Source organism: Prinia subflava, chromosome 10, assembly GCF_021018805.1.
Source record: "Prinia subflava isolate CZ2003 ecotype Zambia chromosome 10, Cam_Psub_1.2, whole genome shotgun sequence".
In the NCBI taxonomy this organism is placed as follows: Eukaryota; Metazoa; Chordata; class Aves; order Passeriformes; family Cisticolidae; genus Prinia; species Prinia subflava.
Window position 1 is genome coordinate 27,582,714 of NC_086256.1, and position 20,063 is coordinate 27,602,776.

A 20,063-nucleotide genomic window follows, 5' to 3' on the forward strand; every position below is an offset into this window, starting at 1 on the left:
GGGAAAAAAAGAAAACAAACAGCATCTACTCAAGTGCTTTTTGCCAATAAAATATTGCAACCTTTATTTAAAACAAAATGCAAATTGGCAAAACTTTGTGGAACGACAGGCAAAGAGGCCCTTCCAAGGGCCTTATTTACATCAAGTTTAACACTGTTCGCAGTTCACAGTCAGACGATAGTGAGAGAATTAAATTAGAAAAACAACCAAAATATATTACAATAACAATTAAAAAAACAAAAACAGTTGACAACACTGCTAAGAGTGATTGGTGATTAACGTGTTTCATTTCAATCCATTCCTGCCCTCAATCCCAATACAAACAGTGCCGTGTGAGCCCAGCGGGCTCCTCCTGTGCACAGCAGACACACGGGGAAGAACGACCTCCTTTGGTACAGACATTGCTCAGCGTGGAGCCGTGAGAAACAAGGCAGTGTCCCAGAACCTCCTGTTTCCTACCACCAGAGAACGGGCTGAGGGCTTTGTTCTGCATCCCAGGGAGCTGCAGCACAACCCCGGGGAGGTTCCACACATGCTGCAGTTTCCACCTTGCAGCTCCTGGTGAGCAGCAGGGCTGAGCTGAGCGTGTCACACGAGAGGGCAGCACTGCTGGGTTTGTAACCAGCACCCTCTGGAGTCCCTGGTGCCTGTCAGCTGCGGATGCCCAGAGGAAAAGGCTGCCTCAGGCAGGCCGTGGGGGCTGGGATTGCTCTGAGGTTGCACAGTGTGACCCACCCCCCTCTGCTCTGTCTCCACTGTGGGGTTTGGTTCCCTGTGCCCCACAGCTCCTGCAGAAGCACCCTGACAATGCCAACACTTGTGTGTGGCTCACAGTCACGAGGCCAGTGGCACCCAGGAGAGATGTCCTGAGGAGGACAAGCACAGCCCTCCCTCCCTCCCTGCTGTGCTCTGCAGCAGCCGCGCTGCTCCCTTCAGTTCCCCTTTGCCACTGGCTGAGTTTGGTGCAGTCCCAAGACCCAGACTGAGCTCAGCTTCACCCCTGCCCACACTAATGAAGACCATGACTAAATCAAGTGCACCACTTGGGGGTTAAGAAGGGTGTACAGTGCAGGAAGAAGAGAGAATTGCACCTGTGGATCAGCTAATTCCCACAGTGGTAGCAAGAGCAAAGTGCCCCCTGAGCTCACTCTGAGCATTGTGCTTGGCTTGGTGGGTGCCATCCCTGTGGCAAAGACTTTAAATTCTGGCCTATTTCAGCAGCCAGAATTTAAAGCCCAGCTCCAGCTGTGCCCCCCAGCTGTCTGACAATACTGAGGCAAAGAAACAACAGGATTTATGCCTTGTCCCCTGGCCCAAACCATGGAGCACGAAGTGCTCTTCACTGGGACAAATAATGGTATCAGCACCCACAGGTTCCTTTGCACATCTGGCTGAAAACAGAGAATTGGCCACAGTGGAGACCTTTAAGGCTGAAGAGAAAGCCAGACCCAGCTAAAGGGAAAGGGAATGGTAAAAGTTTTAGGAGTAGCTGTGGAAGGAAGAACAAGTGGATGGTAAATTACAGCAGAACCAGCTTTCCCAGAGAGCATCCTTTTACTATCCTTCTAGAGGACAGGGGGACATTGCAGTTTGGGAATAAAACACTCTAGGGCAGCAGCAGTCCCAGCAATTCTGCAGCCTTCAATTTAGGGGAAAAAAACCCTGTCAAGTCAGCACTACCTCTGCCACAATCTGCCTGATGTTGGATGATGGGTAAGAGCAGAGAAAACACTTTGCATGAGTGACAACAGGTGAATCCCCAAATTCCACTGGCCTCTGTTTTTGAGTCACAGGAGGGGTCATAACTAAACCAGCTCCTGTGTTGGGCACAGAAGCTGCAGAGCCTCTGTGCCTGGAGATGCCCAAACGCTGCTTGGACATGGTCCCCACAGGTGACTCTTGGTGGCCCTTGGGTAGAGTGTTTGGACCAGGTGACCTCCGAAGGCCCTTCCAACCTCAGCCATTCTGTGACTCTGGAAAAGCAGTTGGATGCTGCCCTGTCCCTGCCCATCTCTGCTGCAGGGGCAAGGAGAAAATGGGGCCTCTGAAAGGAAGTGGGGATAGCCAGGGTTCATTGGGACACAGCTGCTTTCTTCAGAAAGGGCTGCAAGAGGGGAGTTTGAGTAGTTAGAAATTCCATATTGCTATTCTATCTACTTTTGCTGTAGGTTTTCTGGAAGACTAGCATTTAGGAAAAAATAAACTTTCAAAGTACTCATCAGATTTGGGCTAAGCTTTAACGTGTTCTGGTTAAAATGCCTTTCCCCTGGAACCCCTTCAGTTCCAGCCCCTTTGTCCCAGGCTGAGCAGCAGTACAATGATGGAACCATGTAATGGTCTGCCAGGGTAAGCCAGACCTGCCCTCCTGCCCCAAAGAAAAGAGAGCCCCCCACCTTCTAAGTCCTTCTGATTGTTTGACAGGCCATGTGAAGCAATGCCACAGGCCACCTTCCCTTTGCAGGTCACCTTTCCAAAGGCAGCTAGTTTGGATGCACTCCTTCCATGAAGATGACTGAGAGATAAGGTAAACCACAAAAGCCCTCAGTAAAGTCTAGGAGATAAGGGGCTGGTACTGTGCCTGTGAAGAGCTCTGGGACAGCCCTGAGGGCTGCAGGGAATCAGGACATGCCAGCACAAGGGGTTGCTTGGTTCTTTCCCCACACCCCTTCATTTACTGGGCCACAGTACCTCACTGGTCCCTTGTACCTCACATGCTGCTCCTCTGCTGTACCTCCATGCACCCTGAAACAACTTTGCTTAGCTCAGACCAGTAATGAAATGAGGATTCTCAGACACCAGCCCATTTCTAAAGGTTTTTCCAGGCCTGTCTCGCTATACTCTGTGGAAAAAACAAGGACACTTGCTGAGACACCCAGCCTGCTTCCAAGCACCAACCTGTCCTTCTAGACAGAAATGGAAGTGCCCATCGTCTAAGTGCCCACCTGTGCCACAGCTCCACTCGAAATGCTCAGACTAAAAGCAGCACAGCCACACTTGAAAAACAAGTTTAAAAAGTGTTTTAGCAAAAAAACCCCAAAAACTTAAGGTGCAAAGCAAGCAAGATCCTCTACCACCAGCAGTGTGAAGTGAGCAGCAGCATGCAGGTGAGGTGTATTTGGAGCCACGTTTCAGGCCCCTTTCCTCTCATAAACCAGCAACTGAGCTTTTTCTACTTGCCAGAACATTTCCACCTCGGGGAGTTGTGTGCAGACACAGGCAGCTGTTTGAGGCCACAACAGTCTGCAAACAGCATCAGGACCAAGGATGACAATGGCAACCACTCAGCTGCTCTCATTGGTAGAGGGCATTGGAGACCCAGTGGGAGCCCTTCAGGGTAGAGCCTCAGCCTTTGTTGCCATGCCTCAGGCAGAGTGCACAGGTTATGTGCACCTTCCCTACACCACAGCACAAGATTCTGGTCTAGCCTTTAAAATATGGGAATAAAAACATGGAGATGCCTGTGGTGTTTCCTGTGTGCTGCCACAATTTATCACCGTGGGATGCAGGGAAGCTGAAAGCCCATGAGACAGGTGAGCACCAGAACAAATCCCAGGAATCTGGCAGTGTGAAGGGTTAGGGACAGGTGCAGGAATCCTGCAGCAGTAAGGACAGTGGTGGGCAGGCTAGGCTGTACTTTCTGGCCCTCCAGTGCTGTGACTGCTAAAGGAGTGTGGAGAACAGCCAGGGGGACAGAGGCTCTGCCTTACCTACCAAGGGTCCTCACGGTGATCAAACTGAACTGGGGAGTCAACCTGGTAACAAGTTAAAAACAATCTAGAGCTTAAAAAAAGAAAGAGCCCACCCACCCTAACAACAACACTGGCAAGTTGTGCAAGAGCCCCAAACTACTCAAAAATGACCATCAAGCAGCAGCTGTGCTAGACCACTAGAAATAGGTACGAGCTGAGTGAAGGCTGTGTGGTGGGAAGGGGAATTCCAGTGGTAAGTCTGCCCAGCATCCCTGACGCTTCCAATCCAATGACGATGAGAACGTGGTGGATGAGGTGGACGGGAGGGAAAAGGGACAGTTTCATATATTAACTAATTTTGCAGTTCTCATTACAGCAGCAACAGCGCTGTGGAAGTCAAGCCATCCAGACCAGTGCATCCACCTCCAGCAGCTCTGAATACTGTCAGTGCATTAGACCTTTCCCTCAGCTGCACACGACTCCCCGCCGGAGCCGCTCCGGCTGCTCTGCTGGTGGTACCAGCAGAGCCCCAGTGCCTTTCCTCAGCCTTGGCAGGACAGCAAAGCACAGGTGAGTGCAGCCAGGGCAGGCTCTGTGCAGCCAGGCAGCCGCAGCCACCCCAGCACTCCGGCTGTCATCACCGTCCTGCCCAGAGGCAGAACCTGCCATCGGTTCTCCTGCCTCTCCAGGGAAGGAGAAGGAACCTTCTTTCCCTTGCCATACCAAGCAGATCAGCCTGACTAGGTAGGGACAGATCCTTGATGTTCTGCCCCTTACAGCTTTAATCTACCCTCTCCATCCCCAATCTTTTGAGATGAACCTGTAAACGTGAGGAGAACTCAGTGATCTGAGGTACTTCACATACTCAAGTATCAGTCTTTCCTTTTGAAAGCATCAGTACAGAAAAACAGTCCCGCCCTCCCCGTGTGTGTTTCTCTTACCCAGATTGACAGTAGCTACCTTTGCACCACATCACTGATTTCTTGGACACATGACAATAAGTTATTAAGGACGGGGTTCGCCCCGTGGACGCCGGCAGCTGTCGAGGACACCTGCAGCTCCTGCAGGCTGAGTTCCAGTTTGCTCACGGCTTCCCGGAAGGCAAACTTGTTGCGCGTGTGCGGGATGCAGTCCACGTAGCCTGAGCAGTAATCCAGCAGCTGGTGCCCCGTGTCCACCAGCTGGCTGTTGGGCGTGGGCTCGGCGATGGCGCTGGAGAGGAGGTCGGCGCACTCCAGCAGCGCCTCCTTGCTGATCTTGTCCGCGGGGATTTTCTCGGCTGCCTGTTTGGTCTTTCTCAGCGCTACCTTGGCCGTGCCGTTGGCCATTTTCACCGGGGACGTGGAAGACGATGACAGAGGCACTTGGGGCGGAGGCATCACGGGCCTCCCAGATTTTCCACTGACAGGTGCTGCTGCTGCTGCTGCCTTCTTACTCCCTTCGCTGCATTCCAGTCCGTGCTGCGCTCCCACCACGCCGCTCGGCTCCTCTGCTGCATCCGAGCAGGCAGCTGGCTGCTGCAGGAGCCGCATCACCGGCGGGGGAGGTGGAGCACACTTTGGTTTTACCCGTCTGGGCCGGTCCCTGTCGCCGGAAGAAGTGACCTGATGCTCAGATAAGAGCTTAAATTTATTACCCTGAGAGTCTGTGCCAATGAGCTGCACGTCTGCTGGAGTGTGTTTTAGAGTGGGTGAGATTAGGACTGGCACTTTGTGGTTATGAGTGGTTGGAAGTATTGCTGCAGCCTTTACCGGAGACGACCACCCCGGCCTCTCGCCATCCTCAAGGGCCCCTTGTCGTGGGCCGCTGTTTTTTTCTTTGCCCTTAGGAGCTGCCACTAGCCCTGGACCCTCCTTTTCTTCCGATGCGGAGGGAGTTCGGAAAGGGAGCGCCGTGGCTCCCCTTGGCAAGAGTTTTGCTTTTGGTCTCTCTCTGGTCAAAGCAGGGCCTTCTTCAAACCTTTTGGGAATCAGGTCACTGGCCCTCCCTGTGCTCTCATCGGGCTGGGAGGAGGTGGACACAGTCCGTTCCAGCTGGATTTTTGACCTCTGGGAATTTCTGGGAAGGGTCATTGCCATCCTATCCTGCTCTGGAAGCCCTGAGGACATGGAAGATGTAGAGTTTGACCTTGGAAAAGGCTTTGAAGCTTCTTCATTGCCAGTGGGTTTTCCTGCTCGTAAACCCAGCGTCTTTTTAATCAAGCGTGGCGTAAAGAAGCCAGTGATGCCCGACCACCCTCCACCAGTGCTCACAGCCCCAGCACCGCTGGGCCCAGTGCCCTCCTCGCTGTAGAAGGCCCTCTGCACAAAGGCCCCTCCGTAGCACTTGGGGGGTGCCAGGCTCGTGTCCTGCTGCGCGGGAGCAAAGGAGAACCCGTCCACGTGCTGCAAGGAAGCGACAGAGGAGAAGTTACCCGTCAGCTCGTATTTCTTGTGGGGCTGGTTCTCCATCTCCCGGAAGGAACTGCTGCGCTTGGGAGGCGTGGGAGCATTCCTCTTCTTCATGAAGGAGCTGAAGAAGCCCCCTTTCCTGTCCCTGGTGAACGTGGTCTCTTTGGCATCCTCCAGGAGGCTGCTGGGGGACTTGTCCCTCTGCTTGCGGGGCAGTGCGGGGGACCCGCCTGTGGGCTGTGTGCTTCTGATGAAACCTGGGCAGGAGAAACAGGAGTCAAGCTGGACAATCTACTTCCATTTCCACCTCCCTGCCCTGCACTGGGTTTTATAGGCCTGGTGTATTAATGGCCCAGCTGATGCAGAGATAGAGTGAGGGAAGAAGCGAGCACTTGCATTTTATTTTTTCTTTACTTTTTTCCATTTCTGCATGTGACTTATCTGTTGTCTATACTGAGAAGGCCACTTTGGAGAGAGATCAGAAAAGAGCTGCTCTTTTCTTTCAGTTTATCGCTCCCTTCCTGTAATTTGCTGCTCCTTTCCAAATACCCTAAGTATAGAAGAAAATCTCTTGCTGCATTGTTAACTTTAGTTTTGAAGCTGTCATTTAAAAAAGAGCAGCAAAACTGAATTTCAAAGAAAAATAAAATGGGATTTACTAGAAGAACTAGTTTTAAAAAGCTACAGCATTTTTTCTATTTGCTAGTAAATAACTGACACAGCAGCACAGAGCATGCCCATGTCAGGTTGTTCTTTTTTCTCTGGGAATTCACACCCAGAGCACGTGGCCCCGGTGTTTCCCTGTGCCCACACCTGGTGCTGAGCTGGAGGCCGAGTGCTCCACGGTGTCCTGTGCTCCCTCAATGTTCTCCTTGTTCTCTGCCTGCTTCTTCAGCGTTCTTGTCTTGGAGGGGAGCATGGGTAGGCGGGGCAGGTAAGGAACTATGGATGAGGACGAGGCTGTTCTTCCAAGCTCCTCTGCTACCTCTGCAAGGAAACAAAGGGAATAGTCAAAACAGAGACCAGCAAAGGAAGAGGAAAAAAAACCTGGGTCTTTACTGCAAACACAGACTGGCAGGAGGAAATCCATGACTGAGAAATTCATAATTCATGGATTTAGTCTTTGTTCAAGTCTAGAGGTATTCAGGGTCAGATGTTTTTCGTAACAATTTCAAACTCCTTTACATCTTTATAAATTCAGCCAAAAAAAGAGCAGTGGTAGGATCTGTACAGGGGGTCTATTAAAGGCTGCTCAAGAGCTAAAGGCAGCACTGGATGCATTTGCTTGTTTTTAATCAAGGTGCCTCCCTCCCACTGATGCACCCCCAAAGTTGTGTCCTGTCCTCCCTGGAGCTGGATCTAAGCTGCTTTGCTTGAGGCAAAGCCCTGCATCCCCCCAGATGAAGAAGTGAAGACTGCACATCAACAATAGGTCAACAAAAAGACAAAGAAAACAAGCACAGAAAAACCCCACAACCTCCTGGCCACACTCAGCTTGGCATTTGTGTGGACATTGGATGTGCCTATTATAGATCCTCAATGGTAAAATTCCATCTGGTGTGTTTTCTTTGTAGAAGGGAAGTTGATGGATTGGTTGCATATTTAATTTAAAAACTGAGCAGAATGCTCTGACATTTCTGCTTGTCTGCTGAATTAGTATCACATTCCTCACCAGTATTTACCTCCTGGTAGATTGTATTTCAGACTTGAGCTGCAGATTTGCTCCTAGAAGTAGCTAAGCAGAAAATCCAGAGATTAAAGCACACTCTTTTAAAAGTGAAGGCTGGTAGAATAATATTTCATGACCTAATTGCTGCAGTCAGCAAGGGACTGTCACATGCATACATCTTTCTCTCTTCATCACTTACTATTCCTCACTCTTCAGCCTGGAAAACAAGAGTTTTCCTCTGATAGAGGAGACAATATTCTTTAAATCAGCTCTTTGGCATCTTGATGCTCAAATGAAATGAGACTGTTCCCTGCACTGGAACGTGTCTGAAGTTTATTCAGTATTTGTGAAACAAGTAAGCAAATGTATATATCCAAATTATGGCTAAGAGAATAAGGGATGGAGCTCCATTTCAACCTCACTGCCAGCAGATGAGCCTTAGGGGCCCATCCATGAGACACAGCACTCTGGGGATAACCTCCAGTGCTGTTTCAGGAACAAAACAACAGGAGCTCTCACCCTCTGAGATGCTTGAGTCGTGGAACATGGTTTCAAAAGCCTGGTGGGTCTCAGCAAAGGAAGGTCGGTCTGGAGGGTTCCACTTCCAGCCTGCAATGCCAGAAAGCACAGTCAGTCTCAGTGCCTGAAACAGGGAAATGAAGTTTTCTTCTGTCCAAGTACTCAGACACTGACCTACTGTTAAACAGGCTTTAGTCATTCACAGCTACTGATTCATGGCAGTAGTTAGTCACCTTACTGTATCCTCACAAACAAACCTTGAGAAGAACCAGTTCTAAAAATCCCAGCTCTCTGCCAGTTCTACAGGTTTTTCAGATCTCCCTGTCTCCCTTTCTGAATTTTTTGGGCAAAGGACAATTCCATATTTGCTACCCTGGCAGCTTGGATTGAACACATCTAGCCCAGTCACAGATAACTGAGTGTGTAAAGCTCCAGGCACCATCCTGCTCACATGCTCTTCATACTGATATTCAGGCAGATCCTTCCAAAAGAAGGATGTGTGCACCCTGAGAGAGAAAGAGGAGGAGAGTGCCTCGATGCTAGATGGAGCTTGGAAAGTTACAGAAGAGGATCATGATGAAAAGTGCAATTTCAGTAGTTAAAAATCTTCACTAGAGGAACATATTCTGGAAGCACTGTCAATGGTATCACCATAGGGTCTGCAAAGTGACTGACATTCTGCTTGTTTTGCATTAGGATCACATGAATTCCCAGCTTTTGGGCTTTTGTCAGCTTCCTAAAGTTTTTTAAGCAGTAATATCCTTCATCATTCCCCACCTTCCTTGTTTCATAACTGAAGCCCACCCTGACTTTGACATGCTGGGGATCAGGTATTGCTGGAGCCAGGCTGTTAATTACAGGTTCCTCCCACCTCCCCAGGCTTTGTGCCCAAATCTGGAAGAAGATACTCACATGCCCTCATCAGTTCGTACACCTTGGGAGGGCAGCCCTCCGGCTGCTCCATCCGATAGCCCTTTTCCAGCAGATCATACACCTGAGAGAGGTCAATGCCTGGGTACGGTGACATCCCATAGGTAGCAATTTCCCATAACAGCACCCCAAAGGCTGCAAAAGGAGGAAAATAAAATGCCTGGTCACAAGTGTGTCCTTGTGTAGGTCATTACTCTGTGGCCTTCACTGCAGCTTGAGGCAGCATTGTTTCCTTGCAGGTATTTCAGGCCAGTCTAGGTGGAGACACCACATGCTAAAAATGTTATTGATTCATGAACTTCTGGCCTGGCATGTGACTGTCTTCACAGAGGTTTCTGCCCAGGGCAGAAAGCAAGTTATTGTCTGGGCTGGCATTAAAAACCAAAATGAACAAGAAAAGGACACTAAAGGTGAGCTTTCTTACCCCACACATCTGATTTGATTGAAAAGGTGTTGTAGGCCAGGCTCTCAGGAGCTGTCCACTTGATTGGGAACTTGGCCCCAGCATGGGCTGTGTAGGTATCACCAGTCATGAGTCGACTCAAGCCAAAGTCAGCCACCTTCACCACGTGGTTTTCTCCAACTAAGCAGTTCCGTGCTGCCAGGTCCCTGTACAAAGGAACAGAGGACACCACTGCAGCAGGAGCAGGGCTTTAGAAGGGAGTTTTGGAGCCCCACTCTCCTGCATCAGGAAGTGCTCTCTGTGTACAGCAGGTAGAGGCAAGGTGAGCTTTGCCCTGAACAGTGTCAGAAACTGAGTGGACTTATTCTTGGGAGCAATGAGGTAAATCAGGATTAGTATTAATTTTTAAAATTCTATTAAGTGTTCAGTAATGATGGCTGTTACGGTGCCAAGTCTGTGTTTCCTGAGGATAGGCTGGGATCAGCAGCTCATCACACACTGGTAACAGGTTTATGGCCAGCTTTGTCTGCATCTAAACAGGACTTTGGGTGGATACTGTGTGTCTGCACACAAGGGGTACAGGTATTGCCAGGCAGCTGGGCACAAGATTGCTGCCAAAGTCCTGGGGAGAAGGTCTTGTGACACAGCACTGAAGCCAACACAGCCAATGGACAAGCCAGTGTGAGTCCCAGCCACGGAAGAAAGCTGGAATTCCTGGCCCATCATTCTGCTGGCCTGTTTATCATCGCAGTCTGAAACTGTGCCAGCTCAGCACGACTTCGCCCACCTGTGGATGAAGTTCTTCTTCTCCAGGTACTCCATGGCAGAGGAGATCTGGGTGGCCATGTAGAGCAGCACCACGGCGCTGACCTCCTCGCGGTTGCACTCCCGCAGGTAGTCCAGCAGGTTCCCGTAGGGCATGTACTCCGTCACGATGTAAAACGGGGGCTCCAGCGTGCACACACCTGCCAGGGAGGAGCAGGCAGCATGTCAGCAAAGCTCCCCCTTCTCACCACTGCTCCTCATTTAACAGCCATTTATTGCACTTTGTACCGCTGAGTGTTTATATGGGAAAGTGGAGACTTCCATGTACAAGACCCAGGTCAGTGCAGCCTAACTTAAAACTCACGACTTCTGTCTATTTTTCTCTCCATCCACTTTATAGACAGAGAGAAACACATCTATGAAAGCACCACTATTCCTATATAATATACATGAAGCAGTCGTTCTGTTCTTTGAAAGGTTACAGAATGAAAAAGGAGAATTTTGAACACACATTTTGCTTTTCTTCCCCTCTCTGCCTTCACAAAGCTGAAGAGTGGCCAGCTGGAAGCAGGTACCTGTCAGCTGGCAAGATTTCCAGGCTGAAATGTCACTGCAGAGCAATGTGAAGCACTCCCATGTGCTGGGTAAGGAATCAGCATGGGGGACCTGCTCCTGGAGCAGCATTCTCACACATTCCTGGGATGACTCCTTGCTACAGTCACTGCACAAAGCATGCAAAGGCGGAGGAGGAGGGCAACAGGACACCCCTGTCACAGCTCTGGGATCCCCCCTGCAGCTCTTTACTCATTCAGGAGTAAAGCACAACTGCACTGTGCATCAGAAAGAGCAAAAATGCAGCTCTCTGATGACAAATCTCTGAGTCGCTGCTCCTGGAGCCAGACAGGGCTGGCACACACTTCATCTGTGCCCTTTTTTCAAAATGAGTACAGAACAGTTGCCATTAGTAAAAGCCTTCACATTCTTCACATTTCTCCTTTCATCCTAGGCTTGGCTTGACAGCTCTGCTCCTGAAAGCGCCAGAAATCCAGAGGCAATTAAACACCAGTAAAGGTTTAGGGTGTCTCCTTAAGAATCTTTGTGCATGTAGATTTAACAGCTATGCAAACTGTTTAATAATGATCATCGTATCATGCATCTGCCAGTGAGACAACAGGGCAGGGCCAAGATGTAAAGCCTGTGGATTTTTTCCAGTCCTGAGTTGTTTGACCTCATGTACTTATTTGGTGATACACAGAGCTCTTCACAGCAGCAGCAATCTGGTGTCTTCTGCCTAATTACAGACTAATTTGTTCTCTTCAATGCAGCCTTTTCTGTAAATGTCTCTGATTTGAGAAGTATGTTATGGAGAATGTTATTTGTTGTGCTTCCAACAGAATTTTTCCTTTCACTTTGAATTTTCTTACAATTTTCCCCCGTTCTCTCAGAATAATAAGTCATGAAAAATGATTTTGTAAATCTGATTTAACAGAGCAGAGAAGGAATCTGAACCTGATCACTGAACCCTGGAGCTTGAACCTGATCACTGAACCCTGGAGCATGTTTAAGGCCAAGGACACAAACCAGCAGGAGGATAATATTGCAAACTTTTATATAACAGTCCTGCCTCAACAGCAAAGTTATCTACTAATGTAAGTGACTATTTGATGTTTTATTTAAAATAAATAGTGTCTCTTAGCTCCAATATTACATAAAGCTGTCAAAAATACCATCCCATAACCTGACCTGATTCAGAAAGTTATATAAATACAGAAAAGCTGCCAATGCATTTAAACCAGGCAAGTTTCTGCCAAAATGAAGACTAAGTAAGAACACAAACAGAAAGGCATTTCACTGACCCAACAACTGCACTAGATTTGGGTGCTTGATCTCCTTCATCACAGCAGCTTCTTTCAAGAACTCTTCCACCTCCATGGTATCTTCCTAGACAGACAGAGAGGCAAAAGAAGGGAACATTTATCTTCATGACCAAGGTCTGGGTAACACCACACATCCAGGCTGAATATAAATGATGGCATCTTTGTCTCTATTCTGCTGTTTTGGCTTTTACCAAAGCAAACTGTAACAGCCCTGAAGAGCTGCCTGGCTGTCCTGCAGACCAACCTGCAGCCCCCTGGCAGAGCCAGGCTTGCTCACTTGATAGCTGCTGTGGCTGGTGAGAGGAGGACTCTCAGGATCACTGACTTAGTTCCCCTGTACAGCTATAAAAATTAAGTTACTCAGGGGGCACTTAGAATTGCTGTTGTTAACATTGAAACAAACACAAGGTTTTGGAAAGGAAGATAAATGGAGAAGCTGAATTTTTTCAGGAGTGGAGGACAGCTTATGGAAGGTATTTTCCTTTGATTTCTTGAGGCCTCCACAGCTCCTCTGGAGGAAGTTGGATTTGTAACCATTTCTACTGGTCTGACTTGGACATGCAGCTCCTGCTGGGCCAAAATTCCAATTTGCTTCTAAGCCACGTGCACTGGTGTAAGTTTGGTAGGATCACTTTGATCTGCAAAGCTACTCTCAAGTGTGGATTTTATGCAGATCAGCACACTCCATTTTCTGATGTTCGCATCATGAGGTGTGGTTGAGAACATTACAATTTCCTTCCTCATGTCATAAATGGTGACCAAACAACCAGTGCCTGACATCTGAAAACTCACCTTTAACGTTTTCACAGCCACTGTGAGGTTGTATTTCTTCCAGACCCCCACGTAGACCTCTCCATACTGGCCTCCCCCGAGCTTGTGCTTCATGGTGATGTCGGTGCGCTCCATCTCCCACTTGTCGTGGATGGGGGACACCCCATACACGGTGGGTTTATTGCACTTGGGTGCTGGGTAATGCAGAGTTGTCACCAGGCCATCTGCCACCGTCGAGTGATGGTGCACCAGCTCTGCCAGCGTGCTGAAACGGCTTTCTGCTGTCACATAGACCTGTTAAGCAAGAAACAGGAATCTGCTTAAATGAAGGCAGCTGGAAGTTTCCAGTAATGTTGGAAAACGGGTACAGACATTCTATTGGCTTTTTTTAAAAATCAGAAAATTGGGATTTTACAGTATTTGTTCTCTTTTTGTTGGGCAACGAACTATTAATCTGTAGGACTTTTACCTGCAGAAGGCAACTACTTATAAGCCATCATGATAGAGCTGTGCTGTCTCCTGCCTCGTGCTTTACAGGACTAGAAACTGGAATTCTTAGGTCTCTCAACACAACATGCTACTACTTGATCTTGGTTAAAAATGCAGACTTACCAAAGCTCTGCTGGTTCTAAGGGGATCAGTGGAAGGATATGAACACCTCCAGCCACAGTTGCCTTGCTGCCCAGCTACTTTCAGCCCAGACAAGAACTGTCTGCACTTCTTCCAAAGTGCTTTTTGGGGAGTTATCCCAAACCCTTGGCACACATGTTCTTCTTTTATACTAATACTGGATCTGCAACTTGAGATTCTGCACCAGCTCTTAATTAAAACCTCCATCTCCTCTGCCCACAGCGCTGTCCAGAGGTCCTTACCTTGCCATCGGAGGTGGTGTTGATCCTGTAGTGGTAAACGCGTCCTTCGTACCTGAGCGAGATGGAGAGCTGCCCCGGGCTGCTCTCGCTCTCGCGCACCAGGAAGCTGCCGTTGATGAGGCTGCTCAGCAGGTACTCGGCGGCGCTGCGCGACACCGGCCCGTGGTACCACGAGTGCTTCTCCAGGCTGTTCACTGGTGTGATGTAGTTGCTGGGGACCCAGCCCTGCCCATTCTTCGAACGTACCTCACTCCATTCACCATTCTGGTTGTAACCCAGAACTCGCAACTTCTCACCTGTGACCAGAAAGAAAAAACCAAAATAAGCACAGTGCAAGCTGTTGTTTCTCCTTGAGGAAGAACGTTCTCCTCAGCATCAGCTGAGCCTGGGTTTGTAGCTTAACAATAGAAATCATCTTATAATTAAACTGCTACATATAAAGTATTTATCAAGCAAAGGCTCAGACAGAATACCTAGGATACTGTCCACTGATTTAGAGCAGTGAGATGAACTCAAAAAGCTTCTTGTACTCCAGCTTATTAGACTAGGAAGACTTTATTTTCTGGGAAGGATGAGGTTTGTTTCCTTGAAGTTTTAAAGGACATATGATTTAACAGTTCTGACACATGTACTGACCAGAACCAGAAAGTGTCTGTGCGAGCTTAATTCTTGACTCTGCCCCGAGTTCTGTTACCATCTATGATGTACCCATTTCCCTCTGCCCTTCCTAGAGCAGGTATCTCACAGGGCCCGTGGTTAGGGGAGCCTGGCACAGGAGTGGGCTGGACTGCGCCTGTCCCAGCAGAACTGCCCGGCAGGTGTCCCTCCAGCACTGTGAGAGATGGACTGTCTGCCTCGCACCACCACTGCAGGGAACCACCTTCTCCAAGTGCACTATTCCCATTCCCCACCTGCTCTGTTCCCATTCCTAGCCAGGCAAGGGCTCCATTTCCTGACTTCTGTTGCTAAGTTTTCCAGCCCACAGCTGCCCTGCGCCCCCAAGTCCTACCTTTGGTGATGCTGAGTGTGTTGTCTCCACTTGCTACAAAATCGTAAAGTGCAACAAAGAGATTGGGGTCGCTCTCAGTGGCTCCGAGCAGGTTCTCCTTGGAGCTCCATCTGATGGCTTCGTTCAGGGCCTGGGGCTCAACGTCGCAGCCGTAGGGGCGGTGCAGGGCCTCTGAGGAAAGGACAGCAGGGGCAATCACTTTGTGTACAATTCTAATTATGGAAGTGGGGAATACCCTGATTTCAAGGGACCCACAAAGATCATCGAGTCCAACTCCTGGAGAAGGTGATTTAACTGCTATAAGCCAAGTAGCAAGCTATGTATATAAAATTTCTATATATTTATTACAGTATATATACTTTTATTTATTGACACATTATTAAAATTATTTAAGCCCTCATAGATTAAAAATATATGCACGATTAAAAATGCTTTTTAAAGTATGTGAAGTAGTGAAGGAAATCTTCCAATCACAAAATGTTATGTTTTATCCTTATTGTTTCTGTGGTGGACAGAAACCTGGATCTGAAACCAACATTACAAATACAGGCATGGCTGAACTATGACACAAATGAGATGTATAAGTTGAGATAGTAACTGGCTCAGTATTAACAAGAATGACAGTAATTTATAATACATTTCAAGACTGTATAAACAGGTGGAAACCTGACAGGAACAGAAGGCAGTACAGGTGATGCTGGGTATTTAGCAGCAGCATTTCTGTTTTGCTGTTTGAACACACAACTGATGCAAACTTGTCACTACTAGGGAGAGGAGGAATCAGACACGTTTTAGCAACAAAAGAAAAAAGTCCCTACAGTTCTTGTGATGATTAAAACCAATCTGAATCCATAGGGTTTTAGGAAGAACTGTGAACATTTCATGCTAGTGCTATGTCAAGACCATCACTAGCTGTCTAAATCATGGAGAAGTTCTCCAGGAACACTAGTAGAGTAAATTTCAATATTAAGACAAGGAGTGATGGTGTGGTTTCAAACCAAGGGAACAAAAGCATATAAAGGTGTAAAGTTATATACTGTTTCTCTGATGGCACAGCTTTAAGTCCCAATATCTATTTTTGAATTCTCTAGTTGAACTTACTTAGAGAAATGTATACTGCAAAGAGATTTCATTAAATGTACTAAACATAAAAAGTTCTCTCTAAAAAGATCTGAGGCTTTGCTTTACAGTCATTGGTTTGGCCCATTTCTGAGGGGCTTAGAAATCAGGCTTGGGATGTTTTTAAGCAGACACTGCCAGAAAATGTGGCTGCACCTACCCCCTTCCCACAGGCCCCTGAGGTTTACACTCATGAGCAAGAGCTGGTCTATAAGGCACTTGAAAAAGGAACAAAGAGCTCAAATGCAGCACAGGACAGGAAAACTGGGAAGTCAGTGAGACACAAAACAGGAAGAAGCCTGTGCCATGGAACAGGCATAGCAATATGCCAAATCTGTGTCACAGGACAGAGCTCAAGCCTGGAAAATGAGGACTAAGGGGGTTTCCAGCCTGTAACGTAATTTTTAAACTGTAAGGTAGGTGTATGAGAAAGTAAGTGGTTCAGGTTTGTTCTGTTTCCATTTTAAAGGTAGCTAAGTGCCTTTTGACTGGCAAGCAGTGTTCTACTGCTTGCATAACCTGTTCATCTTGCAATTACTTAATAACCTAAAAGTAGCCCTCTGTCAGGGTTCTCCCAGAACAAAAAAAAGAGACTACAGACTAAGACACCAAAATGTCCGTTCCTTGATTGCACTGCCTGCAGATGCAATATTTACATACACTTCTTATTCCTAACTCTCAACTGCAATTAGTTTTACAAGATATTAACCCATTAGACTGGATGCTATCATGAAAAATAAGAAATCCCAATGCTCAGCCACCTACGTTACAGCATGGCTTCTGTGTGCATACTAAGCTCCATGAAAGAACACCAGCTCCTAAATCCAGCTCTCTTTATGAAGTAAAAATACATATTTAATTAAATAATACATTCTTTATGCTCCTACAGTGACTTGTGTTACGAGTGTTTCAATGCTTTAAGCAAAGTCAGATTTACTATATGAGAACCCTGACTTACACATCTCTGCTAGAGAGCAAACACAAAAGCAGGCAGTTTCCAAAAAACACCCAACCTTTCAGCTCAAAATACCTTAATGGTGTTAATTACCTTCTTACTTTCAATTATGTACTTGCCAACCAGTGAAAGGCTTTAAACAAAAATATAACGTTTATTCTAAGTCAAAGCATCTTTTAAGTTTCTTTCTCCAGCCACAAAAGCTCACGCACTGAGCACTGAAGCCCTGCTCCAGAGACAGCACTAAGTGTTTATCCATGCATCCATGGATAGCCTGGAAGAGCCCAGGGCCAGCCCAGCTCCAGAGCTGCTGCAGCAAGCCCTGTGTCCAGCTGAGCCCACTGCAGGCAAGGCCAAGCCAGCAGAAATGCCCCCTGCTCAGCACCAAGGGTTCTGCCCACATGGAAACGTGTGGGGCTCTGCTGGACTGGCAGCAAGGAGTCAAAAAAGTGGGTGTGGGACTCCTACCATTTTCTTGGGAATGCCTGGGACGCTGGCACACCTTCATAACACCCACTTGATGTACAAAAAAGCCAGCAGAAGTTAATGTTTGATGAGAAGCTTCAATCACTTAGCTACAGTGCTTACCTAAAAATCACACTACCTAAAAATCAAATGCTTTTAAGAGTTCACATCTCAGTAACTTCCTTCACTTTCATGTTAAAGTGACTTGAATGTTTAAATAACTGTAAAGGTTACCCAACACTTGAGGGATTTTTACCAGGATACAAAAGCATTTCTTGCAGGTTATAATTCCATAACAGCCCACACTGTTCCATGCAGTGTGGGATCTACATCACCCATCACAGAAGTGAAACGTGATCATCACAGAGATAACTAAAGCGTATCACCAATGGTGCCCTTCCAGCTGAATTGTTTGCAAACTCTGTCCACACCAAAAGTCAGGAAACGAGCTGGGAAATTCCGTTTTATATCAGCTCCTTTTCAAGGCTAGCCATAAATCTCACATTATCACTTTCATTTCCCATGCAATGGAAAACTTACATCATCACTGAGTGAACAAGTAATACACAGTCACACAAGGAGTTTACGCTTCCTCCATCTCCTTCCTTTTCTTTATTCCCACAATACAATTTGCTTCTCTCTGGATATGAATGCTTTTCCTATGCAGCCACCATGTAAGGGGTGTTTTTGTCCCCCACCCTTGCTGCCAACACTCCAATTACCAATCTCTTTGGTCCCAGAGCAGGAGATCCATTAAATTTCAGAGACCCATTAAATGCTGAAGTGGTGTCTATTTCTGAGATACTGTGTAACTGCTCATAGAAAAGAAGCATTTCACTAATCCTAAAACTCCGACAAAAGCTGGCAATCTTACACCTGCCTGTGGCTGGTGCCATACTACAAGACAAAGACTTGAAAGGACCTCATTCTCCTTGAAGCACTTGGAAAAACACAGGAAAGGGACAGGAAAGAAACAGGACAGGACTACAACCCCGAGCATCCTACCTGTGAAGCGCACGCCGGGCTCAGAGGTGCCCTCGCCGAGGCAGCAGAGCAGGCTGCCGTCCTTGCCATAGCTGGACTGGAAGAGGACTGTCCCCACACTCATGCTGTGCTCGCCAGAGAGCAAAGAGAATGCTGGCACCACAAGTCCTGGGCTGAGCACAAAGGCTCCACACACAGCAATCACCGCTGGCAAGGCTGGGGGCCAAGGGGAAAGGAAGCGCTGCCGGGCGGGCAAAGCAGAGACTGGGAAAATCAGCCCTGGTTAACGTGGTTATTAACTGGATGGGAGGGTGGAGCTTTCCAGGGACTGCTGAACACAGAGGATGTGGGGACTGGGCTGCAAGTTGGAACAACTTTGAGATGAGCTATAGAGACAGAGTTTTGTTCCACTACGAGTTAGGTAACAAAGTGTTTGGGAAGAAAGCAAACAGTTTCCTTGGAGAAATTCCTTTGCACAAATTACAAAACAGATCACCCATTAAGGGGACCGCCCAGATTGATTCACTTTTCCACTCCACATACCACTGCTTACGGGAATCAACATTGGTGAAAATCCACATCTTGGAGAGGTACAACCACTGAGCACATGAACGCTCTTGGACATGTTTGGAATCCAGAAAGACACAGAAAGCAAGGGCAGCACAATGCACCCAGTCTGAGCTGCACATTTTCTGATTTAGTGACACTCCAGGCAGCTTTCCACAAGGGCCCCATCAAATTACCTCTCAAAACCCCCAGTTTGTTGATGAATTCCTTCAAAGCCCTGGTTTTCTAATAGAGCTACCTTGTGGCAGGACAGGCTCCCCCTGCCAGGTGGCCATGGAAGGGTTAACAAAGCAGCACTCACCATGGCAGTCTAATACCTGGGCCAGCAGAGGGGTATAAAAGGGAGCAGGGAAAGGAAAGTCTGTGGTTTAAGCCTTTTGAGGGGTGAGGAGTTGCTGCAGCCCAGTGAGGCAAGAAAGCAGCACTTCCACATTCTGTGAACTTCACTGTTCTGTGAGAGGGGCAAGCTGCACTGTTTGATGATGACTCAAACTAGACTAAAGGTAAGCAAGCAGGCTTATTCCAAATGTTTGCGTTTGGTAAGGCTGTGAATGTAGAAAAAGAGTCTATAGAACTGTGGGAATGCTGTGATGATGAGGAGTTGCCTTTCCCATATGGCTTCTGACAAGAGTCATTTCCCCTGCAACCAACACCTGGCATTTGTGAAAAGTTAACTAGGCAAAGAATTAGCTTAGGACACCTGAATACTGTTGTTCCTAAAGTTCTGACAAGGGGGCGACCTCTTTTCTTCCTCTTCCAAAACCAAGCTCAGTGAATCCTACAGGATGCTACCTGATGCTCAGAGGCTGAGATACCTTTGCTTGAGAGCTCCTGGGCTCTATCTCTTTTCCCTTTGTTTTGCTTCTTGCAGTTTACTGTTTTCTCAGCCTGCATTTGCTCCAGTTACTCCAATTTACACTGGCATTTGTTCTAAGCTTAGCCTATCTGTTAACACAAAAAGAATAATCAGAATTTGTGGAGAAAGCCAGCACAGCTTCAGAAAGACATGGATGAGCTTTGTGACAATCACCCTTACCTAAAATGGAACCAGGAAAGGGCAAGCTATGTAAGAATTTGTG

The 20,063-nt window shown here is 47.6% G+C and overlaps 1 protein-coding gene across 2 annotated transcripts in view; it reads right to left on the reverse strand.

Annotated features, from left to right (window-relative positions):
- Nucleotides 1-34: 34 nt before the first annotated feature.
- The window catches only part of ABL2 (ABL proto-oncogene 2, non-receptor tyrosine kinase), a 48,675-nt gene continuing 28,646 nt past the window's right edge, over nucleotides 35-20,063 (reverse strand). The window contains exons 1-11 of one of the 2 annotated variants that reach the window (XM_063406574.1): nucleotides 18,439-18,796; nucleotides 14,895-15,065; nucleotides 13,886-14,181; nucleotides 13,035-13,307; nucleotides 12,222-12,306; nucleotides 10,388-10,565; nucleotides 9,622-9,806; nucleotides 9,180-9,332; nucleotides 8,268-8,357; nucleotides 6,893-7,066; nucleotides 35-6,336 (exon numbers count right to left, since the gene is read on the reverse strand). In XM_063406574.1, the coding sequence (XP_063262644.1) occupies nucleotides 4,646-6,336; nucleotides 6,893-7,066; nucleotides 8,268-8,357; nucleotides 9,180-9,332; nucleotides 9,622-9,806; nucleotides 10,388-10,565; nucleotides 12,222-12,306; nucleotides 13,035-13,307; nucleotides 13,886-14,181; nucleotides 14,895-15,065; nucleotides 18,439-18,541 (3,399 nt within the window). In that variant the 5' untranslated portion in view covers nucleotides 18,542-18,796 and the 3' untranslated portion in view covers nucleotides 35-4,645. Of the gene's footprint in view, nucleotides 6,337-6,892; nucleotides 7,067-8,267; nucleotides 8,358-9,179; nucleotides 9,333-9,621; nucleotides 9,807-10,387; nucleotides 10,566-12,221; nucleotides 12,307-13,034; nucleotides 13,308-13,885; nucleotides 14,182-14,894; nucleotides 15,066-18,438; nucleotides 18,797-20,063 lie in introns of those variants that run through there. The other variant, XM_063406573.1, reaches the window with a different exon arrangement.